General features: G+C 43.6%; 1 protein-coding gene across 4 annotated transcripts in view; it reads left to right on the top strand.

Annotated features, from left to right (window-relative positions):
* The first annotated feature begins 243 nt into the window (after positions 1-243).
* Positions 244-20,092, top strand: part of foxp2 (forkhead box P2) — a 96,911-nt gene continuing 77,062 nt past the window's right edge. For 2 of the 4 annotated variants that reach the window (XM_086147080.1, XM_086147083.1), the window contains exons 1-2: positions 9,166-9,224; positions 9,865-9,927. Coding sequence is in view for 1 of the 4 variants with exons in the window: in XM_086147082.1 (XP_086003208.1) it covers positions 9,132-9,224; positions 9,865-9,927 (156 nt within the window). In the remaining 3 variants the exon portion in view is untranslated. Of the gene's footprint in view, positions 424-8,658; positions 9,225-9,864; positions 9,928-20,092 lie in introns of those variants that run through there. The other 2 variants (XM_086147085.1, XM_086147082.1) reach the window with 2 other exon arrangements.

Raw genomic sequence — 20,092 nt, forward strand, 5'->3', positions numbered from 1 at the left:
TTCAAACGGGACTCAGTGTACCGCTTTTCCCCCTTCGGTTGCATTAGTAGCCTAATAACAGCGGCGTTGACGGGAGACAGCAGGAGAGAGAGAGAGAGAGAGAGAGAGTGAGAGAGAGTGAGAAAGGGAGAGCGAGAGAGAGAGAGAGGGTGTGTGTTTATGTGTGTGTGTATGTGTGTACGTATGTGTGTGTGTATGTGTGTTTCTCCCGACAGCGGTGCCCAGCGGAGGAATATTTCAGCGTTTTTTTTTTATTTACTCCGCGGCTTGTTGTTCACTTTGCCTGCGTGATGGTGAACTCGGACAGTCACGTGTGAAGACTCTCCGCGAGGACGGCGGAGGAACGGCGACTGCTCACACCTGGCGCGTGCCTTTTCACTCCTCCGCGAGGGAAACTATACCTGCCGTTTTTTCTAGGGGGGGGTAAGTTTTTTTTTTTCTCCTCAGTGAATTTCTCCCTTGCGCTTTTCCTATTTTTTTCACCATTCTTCCTCTAGTTGTTTACTTCTATTCTTTAAAAAAAAAAAAAAAAAAAAAAAACTTGCCCGGCCGTTGCCGCCGCTTCCGCCGCCGCACATGCGAATCTGGAAGCGGACCCGCGGAGAAGTTTACCCCTCTCGCGCTCCGTAGCAACTTTCAACCGCCGCCACGCGCACTTTTATATGTTCTTTATTAATTGTTATTTACTTATTTTTAAATAACAACCGAACGACTCGAATCGCATTCTGTTTGTTTACCGTGATTTATTGACTAAAAAAAAAAAAATATTAAAAAAAAAAAAAAAAAAGCTGACGCGTCGTCGTCGTCGTCGTCGTCCCCCTCCGGTCTCTTTTGTTTTGTAACCTGCCCATCGGTTCGGAGCTGCGGCTTCTCAGACGGACGTCTTCCGGTCCAGCCGCCGGATGTCGGACCTCGAAACTAACTTTTAAACGAGTTTGATTATTAGGAGCCAAAAAAAAAAAGAAAATACGATTTAATTTTCACGAAATGCTTTAAGAATTCACTTGGATAATGTCAAACGTGTGCCGATTTTAAGACATGCACAAACAAACTGAATAGAAGTAATCACCCCTCATAAATTACTTATTATATTCGGCTTATGGGGTCAACTCTATTTCTCTTGTGTGTGTGTGTGTGTGTGTGTGTGTGTGTGTGTGTGTGTGTGTGTGTGTGTGTGTGTGTGTGTGTAGAGCAATGCAGGTATTACCTGTGGCACACCACTTTTGTACATATAGTCTTTAAATCCAGTCTTGCTTCTTACTAGGGTTAAATTAAAATCATGTCTGGAAATACTTGAGCCTTTGCTGCAAAAATACCTGTAAAATTAGTTTTTGTTTTTTTTTTAAAGAAAAAGCTAATAATGAGATGATAAAATAAATGAAAAAAATCAGGAGGCTGTAAATGTTGCTCTTGAAGAATATCCATCATCAGCAGTGACACCTTACCGTGGTTGCGTGTCCCATTTTAACGCTCCCATCTTTATTTCAAGGTCCGTAGACAGTGACGCTGGTGATGTATTCATTTTCATGATGGCCGAGGTGAAATTCTAACTGCTCCGGATTAAAAGCTCCTAAAATCCTAAGGTTACTATTTTTTCAATCACTCTCCCTTTGTCTTGCCAGTGCTCTCTTGCAGACGTCGGGATTATTACAAAAAAAAAAAAAAAGTTCAATAGATTATTATTATCTTTTAATGTAAAGAACAGCTAACAATACAGTGAGAGCAGCTGAAGTATTCAGGCCTGTCGTCTGATCAGCTTTCACCTCCAGATTAGCTGGACGGACCCTCCTCGTTCGAGCCGTAGGGTGCACAGGTGTTCACTCCTCAGTTATGCAGGTGTGAGCCAGTTTCCCCCCCTCACTCAGCAGCTCTCACTCTTCAAAGGCCAGGCGGCAATAAATGCCCCTTGTGAAATATGTCAGCGACCACGCACAATCAGCCCCTTTGTCGAGGTGCCCCGTAATCATTTCTCGCCGCGTGTTTGAAACAATCCGTGCCATTTTTGTTTACTCATCGCTGCGTTGCGTGTCGGTTTGGTGAAATAAAGCGTCTGCTTTCCTGACGCGGTGGGAGCAGTGTGGAGACTCGCCATTAGTCTCCCTCTAAGATGGACCGTTGTTGGGAGTAGTGCACTTAATATCCCGACTCTCCCCTCTCTCTGCATCCCCTTTTTTTTTGATTGCTGCATTTATCATCGGGCGGTCGTGCTCTGCATTATGGTAATAGGAAAATTAATGTCCACCGAAGGATTAATTTGTGTAACCTGTCATACTTTTCAATCATTCATCAAAATTGAGATCCAGTTGCCAGTTCAGTGAACACCGGGCTATGTGTGATCTTATCTTCCGTACGGATATTGCCGCTTCAGACCGAGCCGGAGTCAAACAAAAAAATATACATATATTCACGGCCTTTTATTTGTTGTTTGGTGAGTCTTTTGAAAACTTTGCACAACTTTGTGCGTTGTGTGTGAGGGCAGATGAGATTGACAGTGAAAGATTAGTTTAGAGGACGGTTCGTGTGTGAGCTCTGTTTTTTTGAGTACGATTACCTTTTCACGCAGTGAAACACTCACTTTTGGATTAGCGTTTGAATTCCACCGCGACCCATCCCCCAACACCTCTGTAATAAAACAGACCGCTCGCTCAACCCTTGAGGTGTTGCTGCATTTGGGGGAGAAAGGGCATAAAAAAAAAAAAAAAGAAAAGCAAATGAAGGGAGGGGTGTACCAGCTCTACTCGAGCAGATATTTCACTGAGCCCATCCGAATAACCTGCACACAGTGTTTTACATATAGCTAACTTGGCCCCGGTACGAGGCTTAAAGGCAATTAAACGGCAAATCTTCAGGTTTTATCCCTGTTAACTTCATAGAAATGTTTCCATGACAACCTCCATGCAAGTTAAGGCAACCAGAAGTGATGAAGCCCCCCCACTCTCCCCCTCCCTCTCACTTTGGTTCCCTCCCCCCAGTAAGAATGGAATTTGTGTTGACAGTTTTGGCCTTTAATGGCACTTTTGTGCCGCGCAAAAGTATTTGTTTACCAGGATCATATGCTACAAGCTGTCAGCCTCGGAAAGATTGACTTCTTAAGATAAAAGAGTGTATTACATGCTTAAGAGGCCACCCTTTTGCACTGTAATTATCCACATCACTGTAATGATGTTTTGTGTGCCCTAGTTACTAAGAGTCTTGAGACAGCTCAGACTTTTTTTTTTTTCCTTTTTTTTGTAACTTATGTTCTGGGTCACTTCTTAAGCCCAATTTGACACTGTTGTGAGCGAGACGTGTTGTGAGTTCTTGGCCAGAGAGAGCTGGACAGGGTGGGGTCAGGGGACGAGGATTAGCAAGGAGATTGCGGGCTACCCACACAAAGGTGTGTTATCTGATGAAAGAATTAGTGCGTGGCCATTTTTTATTTTAATCTCATTTAACGGTTAAATATGAAATTGATTTCAAAATCAAATGCAAACGTATTGCGGGAGAGGGGGGGGGGGCAACGTAGAACCAAATAACAGGCGTCAAAACATCCTGCCAGGATTATTTTCTGAATGTTACATCTTTCGTCATCATGCCTCCCTCCAACGATTGTGAAACCACAAGCATGCTAGAAAGTGTAGTTTTTGGCCGGTCCACCAAACCCCAGTGTGACACGTTGTGAGCCGGAGCAAGATAGTTATAACAAACGCTCGCTTGTGTCCACCACATTTAGATGAAATTCCCCATTATTGATGTCTCTTCAGGAAGCTTAGTGTTCACCTCCTGGCACCAAAGGCCAGACTGTGACCTTGTGCTTAATGTTCTCCCCATTTAGCTGACACTCAAAAGATTACCTTGTAACAGGCGAACTGACCGATATTGTTCAAATTCAAATAACGGTGTACCGACATCAGCAACAGACCTCGCCTTTTTTTTTTTTTTTTTTTTTCTTTTTTCCTGCTCTCCGCTTTTTCCTTCCTTGTTCGGTTAACGATTTCATGTTTACTTGCTGGTCAGTGTGGTGTGAAGGCATGCCAGCTTTTATTCGAGTCATGGTCAGATGAACAGTGTTCCGGTGTGAAAGAATGTGTTGGTTTTGGGGTCTTGCCCTGAATTAAAGATAGAGGGTCACTCATGGTAAAAGGCAAGGTCACCAGTGCTCAGACCACATCCGGGAGTCAGCCCGTCACTCGTAAACAGTCAAATCGCATTTGCGACAGCGCTGAGGCAAACGTTACGAGACAATTCCTTTTTTTTTTTTTTCCTTTTTGCCACGACATCTGGGGCGTCGCGCTGTGACGACAGCGCCGTTTGACGATCCGCGGCCAAATAGATGCCGACCAACGCACACGAGGACAGACGGGACTCGATGAAACAGCCATCTAATGATCATCTCAGACGTTAATATTTGCGCGATCTATTGATCGGCTCCAGCCGCTGTCGCCCAGCTATAGAATAGTGGCTGTTTGTGTTCTGCTCAGGTCCACAAATCACCAGCGCCTCACATCTCCGAGGACCTTTTCATATAACCCAACGAGGCACACGGGGGAAAAAAAAAGTGTATTTCAAACATGTTGTGAGACAGAAAAAAAACACAGGGTTGAGGTGGTGGTGAGGGGGGTTTGTGACAATAACACTTTTTGACAGGCACATTAGGCTGCAGAAAGAGCATCCAGCTTAGGGCTGAGGGCATATGGTCCTACCTTCTGCCGGCGTTGCTCTAGACCAAGTTACAACACTCGCGCGGGGTCATGACTGTCTCAGGTTTGTTCCTTCTGTCTCACTCATCTAAATAAAAGCAGGAGGAAAAATGGAAGCGGGGTGGGGGCTGGTAGTGATGACTGGGCTCCGTGGGCCGGAGTGTTTTGTGGCATAGTGGTTTTTGCCTCTTAAGTAAAGGACAAAAGGAATCAAGTCTTTCAAGTCAAGCTCCGAGGTCAAGACTTAATTTGGCCAACGTATAAAGTCCAGACACTTGACATTTTCAGAAATACACAATTTCAAATTTGGCCCGTTCCGCCGCCACACAAGCTGCGCTGAAACTTTTTGTTTGCGCTGTGGTAAATAAAATCCTCACATAAGACATAGTAGTAGTCAGCCAGTTACGAGCAATTATAGCGCTGTGATTTCATCTTCTTTCACCATCTGAACACCCAACTTGTACTTTTGGATGGAAACCCCTAATCCTACTCCAAACAATGGCTGCGTTCTCACCACACGGGCTCTGCGAGGTTTTTGCCTGTATAATGTGGAGAGGAAGGACTTGGATAATGTGTGAGATGACGCAGGGCGCTGGTCTGAAGACAGCAGATCGGTGGGAGGGTAATTACAGGCTACTGTGCGGCTCTCTGGATTTTCCCCGGATCACTGCTATAGGCTTCATAGCTCAGCCTCCGCCGTTGCTGTCGGAGATCGAGATGGAACGGCTGCAACATATGGTCACAGCAAAACAATGGTTTATTTTTATGATATTTGATGAGCGGTTTTTAATTTAGATTGTCACTCCTGGCAAGCAGCAGTGCAGATGGTGCAGACTTGAGTGCCCATCAGAGCCTAAATACCTCCAGGCAGCTGTTGGTCATAAACTTTTTTTTTTTTTTTTTTTTTTTTTTTCCCCTGCATGGTTTTTCATGCATTTTCTCTCTTTAACACGGCTTAGGTCAGGAGGAGTCAAACCTGTTACAACACCTGTTTCTGCATATGCAAATCTGTTGTTTTGTCATTTCATTAGGCAAGGGGAAAAGACAACGGTCCCCTGTGATTGCAAATGCGACTGGCACTGGGCCCAGTTGGCATGCTACGCAGGCGGGGAGATGCTCGAGGCAGGAGGGGGGGCACGAACTGGGGTTTCTACAGTGAAGTGACTTAGTCGGCGGATGCCTTCACATTACCACTCGATCTGGATGGGTTCCGAAAATCCCAGTTCAGAAACGTCTTGCGCTCAGAAGAGGGGCGCTTCCATCCGGCCCACTCGCGTTGCCTCTCTCTCTCTCTCTCTCTCTATCTCTCTCTCTCTCTCGCTCGCTCGCTCTCCTCGCCTGGTCTCCGTAATGAGTATCTGCGAGTGAATGACAAAGGCCTTGCCCAAAAATTGGCACACGCGTGTCAGGCACACGCCATACGCCTCCTCCCCACAACCACCCTCCACCCCCACCCTCCTCCTCCTCCTCCTCCTTCTCCTCATCCCTTCATCATCTGGTGCTCTCCCACAGCGCTTGCCTCTTAACCACATGTGCCAGTGCTGAGCCTGTTCTTGCTCTAGGGCTAATTGTTCACTGGTAAACTGCATGCTTGTTGTTGGAGGTCTCCCCTTCATCCAGACACACTTGCTACAAAGCTGGTTGGTGGCATGGATGATGATAGTGGGTGGGTTTGGGGGGGGCGTACAGATCGTGATCTCGCCATGCAGTTTATTTTCCCCTTACAAGTCCAACGATTTCCAGTTGTAATCCGGCCCGTGCGCTGAATGCAACAAATACACCATGAAATTAAAGGTTATTGGAGGAGCGTAATGCAAAAGCTCTGTTTGAGATTACCGAAGCTGTTTGCAGACCCGGGGGGGGGGAAACGAGACGAGAGGACAACGGAGTACGCCGTCCTCTCCAGTGTACGACGGGTTCGAGAACCCTCGTTAAAAAAATTATCGCATATCGGTCAAGGGGGGGAGTTATTGAAACCGTCCCGGATTGTTTCGGAGTCGTATCATCGGTTTGCGCGTGCAGAACAAAACAAAACAAACAAAACCTACTGTAAGACTTCTTGTCAGGAGAACCCTCCTGAACCTGACCAAAAAAGTTAGACCAACGGTCGGCGGGGCGAGGAGGAGGAGGAGGCGGAGCTCGGACCGGCCATTGTGCCGCACTAATCTCGCCTGATAACTGAGCCCTCTTTTCGCTCCCCCCCCGCACCCTCTCCCTCTCTGTCTTCCTCGTCCTTTCTCCGCCGTGGCTTGGCGGGTTTGATTTGTAGCTCCGCTTCCCTCTCACCGCACAGGCGGCATTAATGCCAGGCCCCACAAGCCCCCTCTGATACGGGAGAGTTCATTAGAGATGGGCCTTTGATGGGCAGCCTTTTCATGTGACTACCGGTTTTTCAAATACCTTGATGTAGAAGCTTAAGAAGGCATTGTGCAGTAAGCCCTCCTTTTGATGCGACTTATTTAGATCTGCATACTGAATCAGGGGGGAGTAAATAACCAGCCAGCAGATGGAAGCAAGGAGATAAGGCTTCGGCGAACAATCGCATTTGTATTTTGTTATGATGTTGACAGCAGCTAAAATTCACTAATCTAGAGACACTGATCTGCATTTCAAAGAAATCTCATTTAGCAGTGGGGAGGATAAAGTTCTTCTCATTGTGTCTATTTTATTGCATTCTTCACTAATTTATCTGCCCACAGATTTAACGCGCACGGGGCTCGGCGGTAGGAGCCGGCGTCCGCACGTTGCATTGGGGGTCTTAAATACTGTGAAAGCGGTTGCGTCTAGACTGTGAGCTGAGGGTAATTACACGTCTGACCATGAATAGAATGAGTTTGAAGACTCATCTTTCTTCAAGCAGGCCTGAATTGCTTGACTAACACTGATAAGGAACATTTGGTCCCCACAGAAATATTGCCAGTGACTTCCCATAAGCCCCCCTCCCCTCATTCCAACACCACGGATGGTATTTACTTTTAAGATAAAGTTATTGTATACAGTAATCTGACTTGTTAGCATAATGTCCTCTTTCATCACAGGACCCTCCTTTTTCCGCAGTGTGGAGGTATTTGTGGTCCGGGTCTTAAATAGTTTATCTTGACTCAGTGCAAGAGTGCTTTATGTAAATATCAGCCTATAGCATTGTTAGGCCTTCATGAATACTTGAATGCATTTGCCATATTTATAAGTTGATAGAATTTACCAGTGGATTTATATTTGGCATAAAGATATGTGTGGTATTTGTAAATCCACTCGTATTGGAGGTCACACAGACTAATAGCATTCCTAATGCGTTTTCAGTGAATAAAATATGACATTTGCACAGCCAAGAGGTGCCGTGATATCAAAGTCAACTTAAGCGCAATTCATTTTAAGTAATCAACATGAACATGCCTATATGGGGCTTATATTATTGACGTGAGCAGATTTCCACGAATAATTATTTCTTGAGTTAGTAACATCTTGTTGAGACTTGTTTAATTTCAAACACTTTTTTTTTTTTGCCGTGTCTTCTGTATTCTGTGTCAGCATACACAAGCTTTTCGTTGCTCACGATAGACGCACGCATGCACGCACGCCCTCGTGCACACTTCCTATTCTGACTCGCAATCTGTGCAACATTTTCCACAAACTCAAAACAGTGAAAAATTATAGCAGTTGGCATGTTTTGTTTTCAGCTGTGCTCTTTGAGCTGAGGGCTTTTTCTACAGTTCAGAGAGCACATTCCTTAGGATTCAGCAGTCACTGGTTGCCTGTAGGGGTCATTGGAATTCTGAGAGAATAAAAGGGGAGAAAATAAAAATCTCAGAGAGGAACATCCAGGCCATTTTCTGCCCGTCATGCCCCCGGCAGCAGAAACTTGCCTCCACGTCACCTCACTAAGTGAAAGGATTTTAATTTTTTTTTTTTTTTTTTCCCCCTCCTAATGCTCTCAATTTGTTGCATGTTCATCCGTACCTGCAGATGCGGTTAAGTGATCCTTTTTTTTTTTTTTTTTTTTTCTTAATTGCAACATTAAAAAAAGTCATCAACACCAATGACGGTTAAATAGTTGAAGTACATGAAAAGTCAACCTTGTCAGATTAACACGGTGATTTATTTGTAGTTGAAAGCTTAAGCCTTCTGGCATTTTCCCTTTTTTCACTTAAGAGGAGACCATTATACAAACGTGTGTGTGTGTGTATATATATATATGTGTGTGTGTGCTGTGGGGAGGGACCTATAGCCTGTGTTTTACTGTAAGTTGCCTGTTTGTGCATGCACTCAAACACACGCGGCATGGCAAAATCCAGGTGCACTTTGTTGTTGCGACGTTTATTGCTTTCACCTACAAGCCATAGAGAAAATAGTTATGCAAGACACGACCGAGCCCACACATGTCTGCACCGGCAGTTAGTGTGCTTGGGTGATACAAAAAAAAAAAAAAAGATACGTTAAAAAGTCTTTTACTAAATGTCTGCTCCTCTTTTAGATTTCCGACATTGCTGGACTCCTTCCACTCCCGTGACGGACGGACGACAACAACAGGAAGTTCTCTCCCTTAAGGTAAACATTGGAACGTTGTCCCTTCTTGCTCATTGGTCAAAGATTCCCCACCTTGAGAGAGATTGGATTGACATGAAGTCTCGTTTCAAGGATTCGCGTGAAAATGAATCGTAAGTCCGACTTAGTCCCAAGATGAGATGAAAAGTAGTTTATTCTATTTGAATGAGACAACAGGTTCTTTCCCCGGCCCCGTGTTACAGTATTAAGCTTTTCTCCGTGAGTGGTTGTCGTGGCTTGCCAAGGTCAAGGAGGCCCCAGTCCCTCCTAAAATGTAACAAATCTTCATTTTGACCCCCTTGATAGAATTGCCCCCTCCACTGGACAACCTCTCAGTTTTGCCTGTTTGGTTTTCACACCCCAAGGCTTTTCAATCTCCTCTCGCTTAGAAGTTATGATATGCATTACAGGGGATGAATGTGGGCGAGCATGGGTGTTTTTTCTTATTTATTTTGTTGGTGTCTTGATTGAGATATGTAGCAGAACAGAACGGAATGAAGGGAGAAGTTTGTACGGCTTTAGGTAACGCGATATCCAGTCAGTTTGTCATCGATACAGCAACGTGGAATAAATAAAACAATCCAAAACCGTATTTATTTCATCATAACGGTCCAAACTTCTTTCTTCCTATTTGTCTTTTTAGGATAAATATGCTCGCCTCTTGCCCGTAAGAACAAGCAGAAGACACATTGTACAGTCCAAAGTGGTAAGTGGAAGCGGTTTGGATTGTCTGTGCATGCTGTCGTGTTTTCTCCCCGACTACTGTGTCCACTGTAATGAGCCACATCAGTCATAGCTGTATGTGGGGTTTGGCTCAGTCCTGGGCACTGGAATTAAAAACAGCAGCGCCATGTAGGAGAGACTTATATCTTAGAAGAAGTCTCTTTGCAGGATTTAACATTTCAGGGGTCTGGAAGGTGTTAGTCCAACAGAACAGAGCAAAAAAAAAAAAAACGCTTTCAAAAGCGGTAAGCAACATCCACCTCAAGCTATTCTAAGCTTCCCTCGACAGTTTACTTCCTGACTGTGGGTCGGATCTCTCTCTCTCTCTCTCTTTTTTTTTTTCACGGCATTTTTCAGGGCTGATAGCGATTCAGATTATAAATGGATGAACGAAGCCAATATTTCAGGCCAGGATGCTTGTGCCAAAACTGACATCAAGTAAACAGTTTTTACGCTCTTGTGTAAAACAGAACTGTTGAAAAAGTGCACCTGACTCGAGACACCAGATGAAAAATCCCGAGTTGTTTTAATAGCGTCTTCCTCGGCTTATAACAAGGTTGCGAGTATGATGAGCTACTAAAATCTCCTTATACCGCCGATATTGAAAATTATAACACTGCCGGCCATTCACAGACCCTTACTGATAGCCTGTCTCGTTGTAACTAACCAAATAAAGCAACTCAAGAATAGTAAAGTAAATCTGCAGATAACAACACATGCCTTATTATATTTCCCTCTGTTGTATTATCTTCGTATTTTATCGTCAACACGATTACACCAATTATCCGAGCGAAATAAAAATAGCTGTTAATAATGACGACTTATTACCACAAACCCGGAGGTCATTGCTAATGTAAAAATAGCTCTCCCCCTTTCAATTAATGACACAAGATGGTGATTGTCACCCGGTCAGTCCGCAAATGAGCGTAAGGAATCTTGGGTCACGTAATGGGAGGCACCAATTATACCTCCAACATGACAAATGTCACCACCTCATTGATTGAATTTCTTAGATTTACTTGTGCATCAGTGTTGCACTCAAATACACACACTACTACGACATCGACGAGCCGCGTATACGCGTACTTTATCAGAAAAGAAAGTATGCAAAGCGTTGTCTGGATTGTTTACGGTCGACATTCAAAAATGGAGGAAGAAAAGAAAAAAAAAAATGAATTATTATCGGTGGAGCAGAATTATGCACTGCATCCTATGGTGAGATATATTTAGTGCCTGCGAGAAGAAGAACGGCCGCCGGCGGACTGGGTGCGCAGAACCAGGTCCGGCTAGTTTACCATCATATCTCAAAGAGCAGAGTCCAGAGTTCCTGCTCCGTCTTAAAGAGATTTGATTGGTGGTTCTTAATTTGTCCAGTATTTAGTTATATCTTCAAAGATGAACCTCGCACTGTGTATCTGCTGGCCTAAAAAGTCCCTCTAATCATTGCAAAAAAGTAAGTAATTGCCCTGACCCTGCAAGCTGTGCTTTAAGTGCAGATACAGATATAAAAATCTACAGCAATTAAATATATCTTTGGCTGCTTTAAAGAAGCTGCGGTTCGGACCGAGAACCCTCTGCTCACATTTCCAGTCTGAAATTGATTTCTTGTCATAGATCAGAGAGCTCTTGTCATTCTATTTCCAATCCTCAAATGGTTTCTCTGAGCCTTCTAACTGTCTGCCCTCTGAGTGGGCAAACAGGGGAAACCTCCATGGGTCTTTACCCAGGGCACTTAGAGCAGCCGAGGGGGTAGAGGCAGAAATCAAAGGGACTTGGATGATTTCCCATTGGCAGCCTCCATTGTCTAGCTGATTTGGGATTGGTGGGGAATGTGAAAAACGGCAGGATGGGGTGTGGGGAAGGATGGAGATCAGGCAAAGCAACCCCCACCTTTTTTTTTATCTTTATCCACCATTAACCCCAGTGCCCCAGTGTGTGGCTAAGATCAGGGCCATTGGTCAATCCCCCATTCATCGCCACCCAGAATATTTTAAAGTTAAGCCCCCTCGCTTAACAAAAGTCGTACTCATCAAAGGTTTACTTTCCTCTCTCTCTCTCACCCTCATCCTTATGCTCTCAGCCCCAAAGATCTGCTGTGGTTCTTCACGCACCATTTTCTCTATGGTCCACTGTTTTGTCTTCATATTTTGGGAAAGAGAGCGGAGTGCAGTTGGAACTTTTGGAACTTTCCGAAGTTTCCGTGTTTTGATTTAATAAGTTTTGCTTTGGGGTCCGATAGTGTTGCAGTATGAACAAATTGCCGCGAAAAGAAAGCCGACGGACCGGCGATGTTCTGGCCTTTGCCGAGCTCGCGTTCGGAGCCAGTCCCGTTTTCAAAAGGACCTCGGGTTGTACTCACATTATTCCCATCGAGGAAATATTTTTCGCACCTGATCTGTATTTTCTTTGCCTTTTCCTTTGGTCTCGTAGAGAACGCCCCATATGTAACTCATCATCGCTCCAAAGTAAAACCATAAGAAATATGAATTCGGCCCAGATTTCTAACTTCTCCATATGGATATCTTGCATTCTTTGTTTTTGTCAAGTCTGCGTCATTTCGTAGCGTTGGTAGGCCGAGTACCCGGCATAGATCTGAGGCGGAGAGACGTGGCCGTTGGTCGGGATAGGAAAGCACAAATGCAAAGTATACAAAGAGAGGAGATTGCACGGAGAGTGTTTGTCCAGACGGCGCAGTTGCCATGAGAATGAAGCCAGGAAGAGGGGAGGTGAGGAGGCTCTCAATGAATAGTGCCATCGTCGCTCGAGGACAAGACGAAGCAGCTCAACGTGCCGATTGATCCTCGCGGCGAAGTAGAATCACCGCCTTCTCTTCCGATGCCGTCCCATAAACATATTCTTTGTTTTGAAAATATGAAGCATAAGCATACGGCTGTTTGGGGGGGAAAAAATAAAATGAAAATCTATAACCGTCTTCAGCGAAGGTGTACTGGAATTAACGTCAGAAGCCAGACTCGTCATTAGCACGTATGCTCTCTGATGCTGCAGAAATGATTGATTGCAAATACTGCCACGCACTACCTTAATTTATCTAAATGAGCGGGAATCTAGTGTTTCCCATGTTTTTCTTTCCTTGCAATTTAATTGCAGAAACCTTGGGCGCTGAAGCTGGTCTCGATGGCATCCCTCCAAAAGTCTAAGATTATTGTGAAACCCAACCTGAGGCAGGCATGACATCAGAGCTGCCTGACATTAGTTTGAACTCCCTTTTTCAGGTGGGAAGAATTATGAGTGGCTTCACTCGCAGGTGATCGTGTCCAATGAATCGGTCGCACACTGTCGGGCATTCTTCTCCCGAGGTCTAAATGCTGATTGTCTTGACAGATTGAACTTGTGTGTTATCACCAAACTGTCACGCAGCCACATTTTTCACCCTGCGCGCACAGACCAAAGTTTATGTTAGCCCCTCGCAGTTTCATAGGGACGTCACCGGGACACGGGCTAAATCTGCAATATGTGAACTCGCTCGGAAGACGATAATGTGTTTCAGAGGTTTACCGTTTCGGAGTTCAGGGCTGTTCTCGAGCTGTGGGACAAATCCATTTTTAAGTTTTGTTTTTCCAGACTTCGGTTTATATCGTCATATGTCGTAAATAGGTTTCCGGGAACCCCTCTTTTTTGAGGGGTAACTGTAAATCCGCCTGCGGCGAGGCTGCAGGTTTTCGCCTCGCGTCGAACCAGCAAAATGTCAATCGGGCTTGTTTGTTCTTTCGCCGCGGAATTGTTACATGCAGAATTTCCGTCGCATATTAAGTTCTAATCACATCATCTCAACGCCACTTCTCTTCTTACGTAAGCATCAAAACGCTCACACCGACCGGCTCTTGATTAATTAAATTGTGTATCCAAGTAACTTTTCTCCGGCACACTTAAACATCTTCTCTGTCTTTCTTTGGAAGTTTTCAAATCAAACCACATGGCCGCAGCCACTGAAAAACTCCAGAGGCAATAAGCCAAGTCCTTTGTTCATAATGATCATTTGATCGCAGCTTGAAAAGGGATACAGGCAGCAGCAAATCCTACAAGGGCTTGGAATCTGACTTCCTTGCCACAAACCGCAAGCCAAGACAGCGCAACCGGTACTACCTGGTCGGAGGTGGAGTGGGCAAAACGGGGGAAAACCGAAAAAAAAAAAAAAAAAAAAAAAAATCGGTAGCAGAGAATGTGGCAGAGAACGCGCAGTCGCACTGCATGCCTGATTCGGGTGGTAGAGCTGACGGACAGTGGAATGTGACTGCGAGTATGTTGACAAACTCCACTGCACTCTGAATGGGGTTTGTGATTACACCTCATCATGCTTTCTGTCCTCGCGCTCCCTCCTATCCCCCCTTACCCTCGCCCCTCTCTGCCCATTTCTCCCTCTCTCACCATAGTGCCTCTCGGGCAATCATGTGGTCACACTACCTGACTTCTTGCAGCTCAAGAGCGCAGTTGACAAAAACAGCCTGAGGCCCGTCATGTGGAAAAGATTCAGTTGGCGCACAGCATATATTCAGCTCTCCACCCCTGTAACTCCTCACTTTCTCTCACTAAGTAACTGATACATTCAAGTGTTTCCTCCCCCCCCCCCGGTGCTCACCTGTGATTGATGAAGGTACGGCACTCCCGTCCTCGTGGATATGGAAATTGAAAATGTTTAACTTTGTGGCCCCGGTGACCATTTGAAACGTTGACTCAAACATACCTGGTAATTGTTGTGGTGGTTTTTTTTTGTTTGTTTTTTTTTTTTTTTTTTTTTTTTATGTTTTTCCCCCCCCCCCCCCTCCTCCTCCTCCTCCAACCCTTTGCCCTTGTATAGTGTAAGAGGTGCAGGTAGTTTCGTTCTGTCAGGTGAAATACTCATGTCATGTACCACAAAACTGGAGGTCAGTGAATGCTTTCAGCTGTCAGTCAGCGTGGTGGTCCTGGCCTGTCGAGCTGCTCACCTGTGTTTATTGGACAAGACCTGTTCCACACTTCCCACGGAGAACACCGTGCCTGCCTCGCTCTGCTTTTTTTTTTTTTTTTTTTCCTCCTCCTTTGCTTTTCTTCCCAGAATTTTTTTTTTTTTAAATCTATTTTCACCGCTTGTTTTTTTTTTCCTACTTCTGCCTTCTCTATCTATCAACGTAATCTGACTTTTTTTAAATTTAGTTTCTCCCCTTTTCTCCGTATTCACCGTTCTTTTTTACCTGCTGTCTTTTTGCCCTCTCCTATCTCCCTTGCTGTCTATTTCTACTCCGTATTATTTTGGCCTCTCCCTGCGCCGCTGTCTCATCAGCGTCGGTGTTCATCTCGTCTGCGCACCCGGCTGAGCACACACACGAGCACGAACACACTGGCACCAGATGACTGATTGAAACTTGTGTCTCAAAGTTGCTAATGTTCACTGAAGCATTATATTGTAGATAAAGTAAATAAAATAGATGGGAGGAATCTCTGGGATAGACTGGAGGGATCTGGCAGATGAAATCCACTCGCACACATGTTGCCACGCACTCTCTCTTTTGTACTCACTCACACACACACACGCGCACACGCACACACACACACACAAACAGACATTCATATATCAAATGAATGTCTGAAAATGTTGAGGTGTGACCAGAGCTCGGGGTGCAGAAGTGTTTTCTATGGTAAATTCTATGGAATCTCACAACTGCAATGTTTTTTGACGAGCTCTCTTCCAAAGTAACAGCTGGAAAGAGGTCCGGCTGTGCTGTCGCCATATATTGTACGGCACGTTAACTTTTTTTGTCTTTTTTTTTTTTTTTTTTTTTAATTCCTCAATGCTTCATACGTCCATCTAGACACGTGAAAATATGATTTGCCAAAGAACCATTCAGACTTACTTTTTTTCATATTCTCCCTCTTTCAAACTCTGCAATTTGACTTTTCCTTGTTGAAGGTCTTTCAATCTGCCGTCGTCAATTTAATTCAAATGGTTTTTGCTGCAAAGACTTATTAGCAAAGCCGGTTAGCATATTGGTTAAATGGAAGGGCAGGCTCTTTGTGGATACTGGGTTTGAAACCAGTGTCCACTGAATGATTCTTCCGTTTGGAGCGCGAGCCAGGCACTAAAGCCACCGATCGAAAAAAAAACCCCGCATTTATATTTTCACCTGGTATTATGTAAAATTCTCTTGTATTCACCGTGGTTCCATTCTGTGCAGCAAAGTGGTATGGGTGACATGGTAATACATTTGCTTTGTGCCAAATGATAAATACTCTACCAGGTCTTTCTCACTCCGCTGCTTCCGAATGTGTTCGGACAGCGCTTGTATTGTCAAAGGCACGGGGGTCATTCAAAACTCGGTCTCCCTCCCCTCCGCCTTTTGTTAACTATTTCTGCGTGGATGATAGTTTTCTCATTTATTTAGTGAATAGTCAGCGGGTAAAGAAGAAAGAGTTTTACATTATGGAAATGATGGAATGGGTTATAATCTCCCACATATTCATCACAGCAGACATAGGACCCTTGTGATACCATCCTCCATTTGCCCATTGTTCCCATTCTCATGTACTGTTCCCCTCAATGGGCAAAGCAGGCTTTTAATCCTGTTCTCCTTTGGAATAAAAATGTTTACTCGCTATCATTTGGCAAAGAGCAAAAGGGCATGACACACATCCGTAAATGCTATGTGAACATGCATAGGGAAAAAGAGGTATTGTTTGCCATTTCAAGATAGGACGGAAAGGAAGCGATTTGCAGGAAGTTGGCCTTTATATGTGATGACTCAAAACTTCTCAAAAATCCTTTCCCTGGAATTTGGTCATAGATGTTCATCGTCACCGTTTGTGTTCAACACAGGTTTTTGTGGATCAGTCACCTTCCTTTGCATCATACTTTTAAAGTTGACCGAACGCAAAAAAGTGATGAGATTACTAAATATGAAAAAGCAACAGCCAGATTGATGTGATTTTTTTTTTTTTTTTTTTTTCATTTTTTTTGAAAAATGTATTCTGTATTTCGTTGCTTCCCTCGCAATACCGTTGAAAAATTTTCACCGTATTAGGGTTTACCACACGGCTGTCATTTGCGGCAGCACCACCAATCACCTCCTGCGTGTCCTCTACTAAAAAAAAAATGAAAAACAAAAATCGTGACCTCCAGTGACCCCTGCCTGATGCACAGTCAGTGAAATGGTTTGTAAGATGTTTAATTACCAAATGGTATAATCGTTACTCATCTCATCATTTGACGTATGATATTAAGTGAATTGCCTCCCCTGGGCCCCTGTGTTTCACAGATCAATAGATTTAGATGGAGCTTGAAGGGGGGAGAAGCATGTGTGTGTGTGTGTGTGTGTGAGGGGGGGCACGTTAAACACTTCGAATCCCCCTAAAATGAACACATGATTTGTTCCTGTGATGCACGGCGGTAACATTCATTCGTTCATGCAATTAGCTTTTATATAGGTTTAATTAGTTTAATGTATACGTCTGCATCTAATATGTTCCAGTGCGCCACTTTTTAAAATGGATTTATGTCTCAAGGGTTTATTTTGACGGTGAAAGGACATGAAACAATAGACAAGGTTATGGCACCGTAGACTTCCCGTCGGTGGAGTGCTTGCGTTTGCACTTTGGGACACTTTGTTGGTATCAAGCTTTGTTTGAAGGCATTGTGGAGATTGCTAATGCAGCGTATACACCTCTGAGGCCCAGTAGCCGGCAGCTTGATATCGCCTGTATTCCCAATGTGAATATGGCTGAGTGGTGACTGGGGACTTCCTACACCACAAGCTGCTATTCACTACAGCCGGAGCTACTACCCTGAGTTAATTGTCCATTATCTACTATTATCTAAGCTCTGCCTCTCTGTGTCTTTTATTCTCTCTCTCACTCATGATTCTACCCATCGCCACCAGTCTCACTCGGTACAGTGTATTTTTTTTTTTTCCGTCCTCCTCCTCTTTCAACCTCATACCAGCATTGTAGTCTAGTCCTGGCAACTGAGTTCAAATAGTAATAATGATTCCCTTTGTTCCTGAGGTACCTCAAACAGGATTCTGAACATGGAGTCAGTAAAGCACCATGTACATTTCTTGTTTAATCATCTCACTACTTGACTGGGAGGTGCTTATCTCTAATATCCCCAACCGGAGATTGAAAGATAATACATAAAGGTGTGTATGTTTATATATTCATTTATAAACTGCATTCAAAATAAACTAGAAATTTAAGGTAAAAAAACAACAACAAAAAAAAACGTGACTAAAAACTGTTTCATTGTGATAATGTGTCCATTTTTTTTTTTTTTAACTTTTTTTTTTTTTGGCCTCAGAAAAAGATCGGGAAATAAAATCCACCTCTTTGGTATGGATCTATAAATGTAAAATTCATTGTCAAGATCACAGAGCCAGTTCTTCAACAAACATATAGTTATTGTTCTATCTGCTGAGGTGTTTGAGGAATCCTCAGAAATTTCACTTGATGGCACTGTTTTCCTTTTTGCTCCAGCTGAAGCAACAGGCCATGTTTTATGTATGATGGGCACATTATGAAAACCTGGCTTTGCAATCGATGTGTGTGTGTGTGTGTGTGTGTGTGTGTGTGTATGATTTTCTTTCTTTTTTTTTCATTTCCGTAACTCGGAGAAATTAGCAGGAATTATGATGAACAATTAATTCATGCTTTTATGTGGAAAAAAAAACACCCAAACAAATATTTAATGAAAAAAAAAAGACAAAAAAAATCAGATTTATAGAAACACACACACACACAGAAGTGGAAAGTTGACACTGCCTAAGTTCTTGTACAATGTTCTGTATATGTTTTATGTCTATGCGTGTACATATTTTTTTTCAATTATTTGCCTGAAAATATTTTACTTTTTTCCTGTATCTTACATACATGCACATTTCACCGGAAATTATGGGAAAGAGCCGTTTGAATGAATTAAAATGCATTCCTCCTGCTCCATGTCAACTTTTGTGGTGTTTCAGAGTTGATCTCAAACAGTTTCAACAACATTTCTACACTATACACCTTTCCAAATTACCACTGACATATAACTTAATGTACATGAAACATTTTTGAGCTTTTTTTTTCCAAAATTAAATAATCTATAAATGAAATGATAAATTTCTCTTGGTACATTCCTAATCCTCCTCTTTTTGGTTTTATTGGCGAGTGGGGTGTCTATGTTGGATGGATGTATTTTGGATGGTGGATGAATTGTGGGGTGTTCAGAATCATATTCTGATTATTATATATATATCATCAATATTATATATTATATGTTCAAAAAGCTACTGGGTTACCATTCGTTAGTGTAGGTCTGGTTGTCCCACCACATGAGCTGCTTGTAAATATGCCCTACTTCACAGTGGAAAAACAAGTGGCGCTTGTATTTCAGCATTGCATGCATCATAAATAAAGGTGTTCCGAGTATAATTGAGGCTTTTTGCATGGGGAACTCGGTCGGGGATGAGAAATGGAAATCTGTGTACTGGTAAATAGATAATCACACAAAAGTAATTGAGGTTTTCAAACCCCAATCTAGTCTGCCAGCATGAGCTCGTTTGCATGTTAATCACGTCGGTGATTTGCCTTCATCACAGGGAAGTCCATGCACACGTCCATAACCAGCTTTTAATTGCATTTAAAATGTCACAGAGGTGGAACACATGTAATTCAGCCAGAACTGTGTCCAAATTAATGGGTACTACAGAGACGCTCCATTGGACAGGCTTGAAAATGATAGAGGATGTCTATTGTTTGGGTCTTTATTAGAGATGCCTCTGTCTCCCGGTCTCTTCGTGATAACGTCTCTGCAGCACCTTTTTGAAGGGCACATCAAGACCTCAGGTACCGACCGTAGATGTCAGCTTTACCCGAAATGAGCCGGATGGTTGGACGCGAAACATATAAGAGAGGGACAACAAAGTTACATTTTTGGCGTTTCAATAAAGAGAAAAGGAGGGATTTAGCTTATTTTTTCTCATCACTACATGTTTTAGAGTATCAATTACCAAGATGATGTTTCCATAACACAGCTTAGGGCAGTCGAGAGGAGAACCTGCAAAACAGACCTATTTAATTTTTCATAGGGGTAGACCATCAGGAGCAGTAAGCCATTATTCCTCCTTTCCTGCTCCAGATGCCTTCTATACCACTACATCTTACCAAAAAACCAAGCCCCTCTT

Source organism: Fistularia commersonii, chromosome 5 (genome assembly GCF_037954325.1).
Source record: "Fistularia commersonii isolate RoL2024-O1a breed Wild chromosome 5, RoL_Fcom_v1.0, whole genome shotgun sequence".
NCBI lineage: Eukaryota > Metazoa > Chordata > Actinopteri > Syngnathiformes > Fistulariidae > Fistularia > Fistularia commersonii.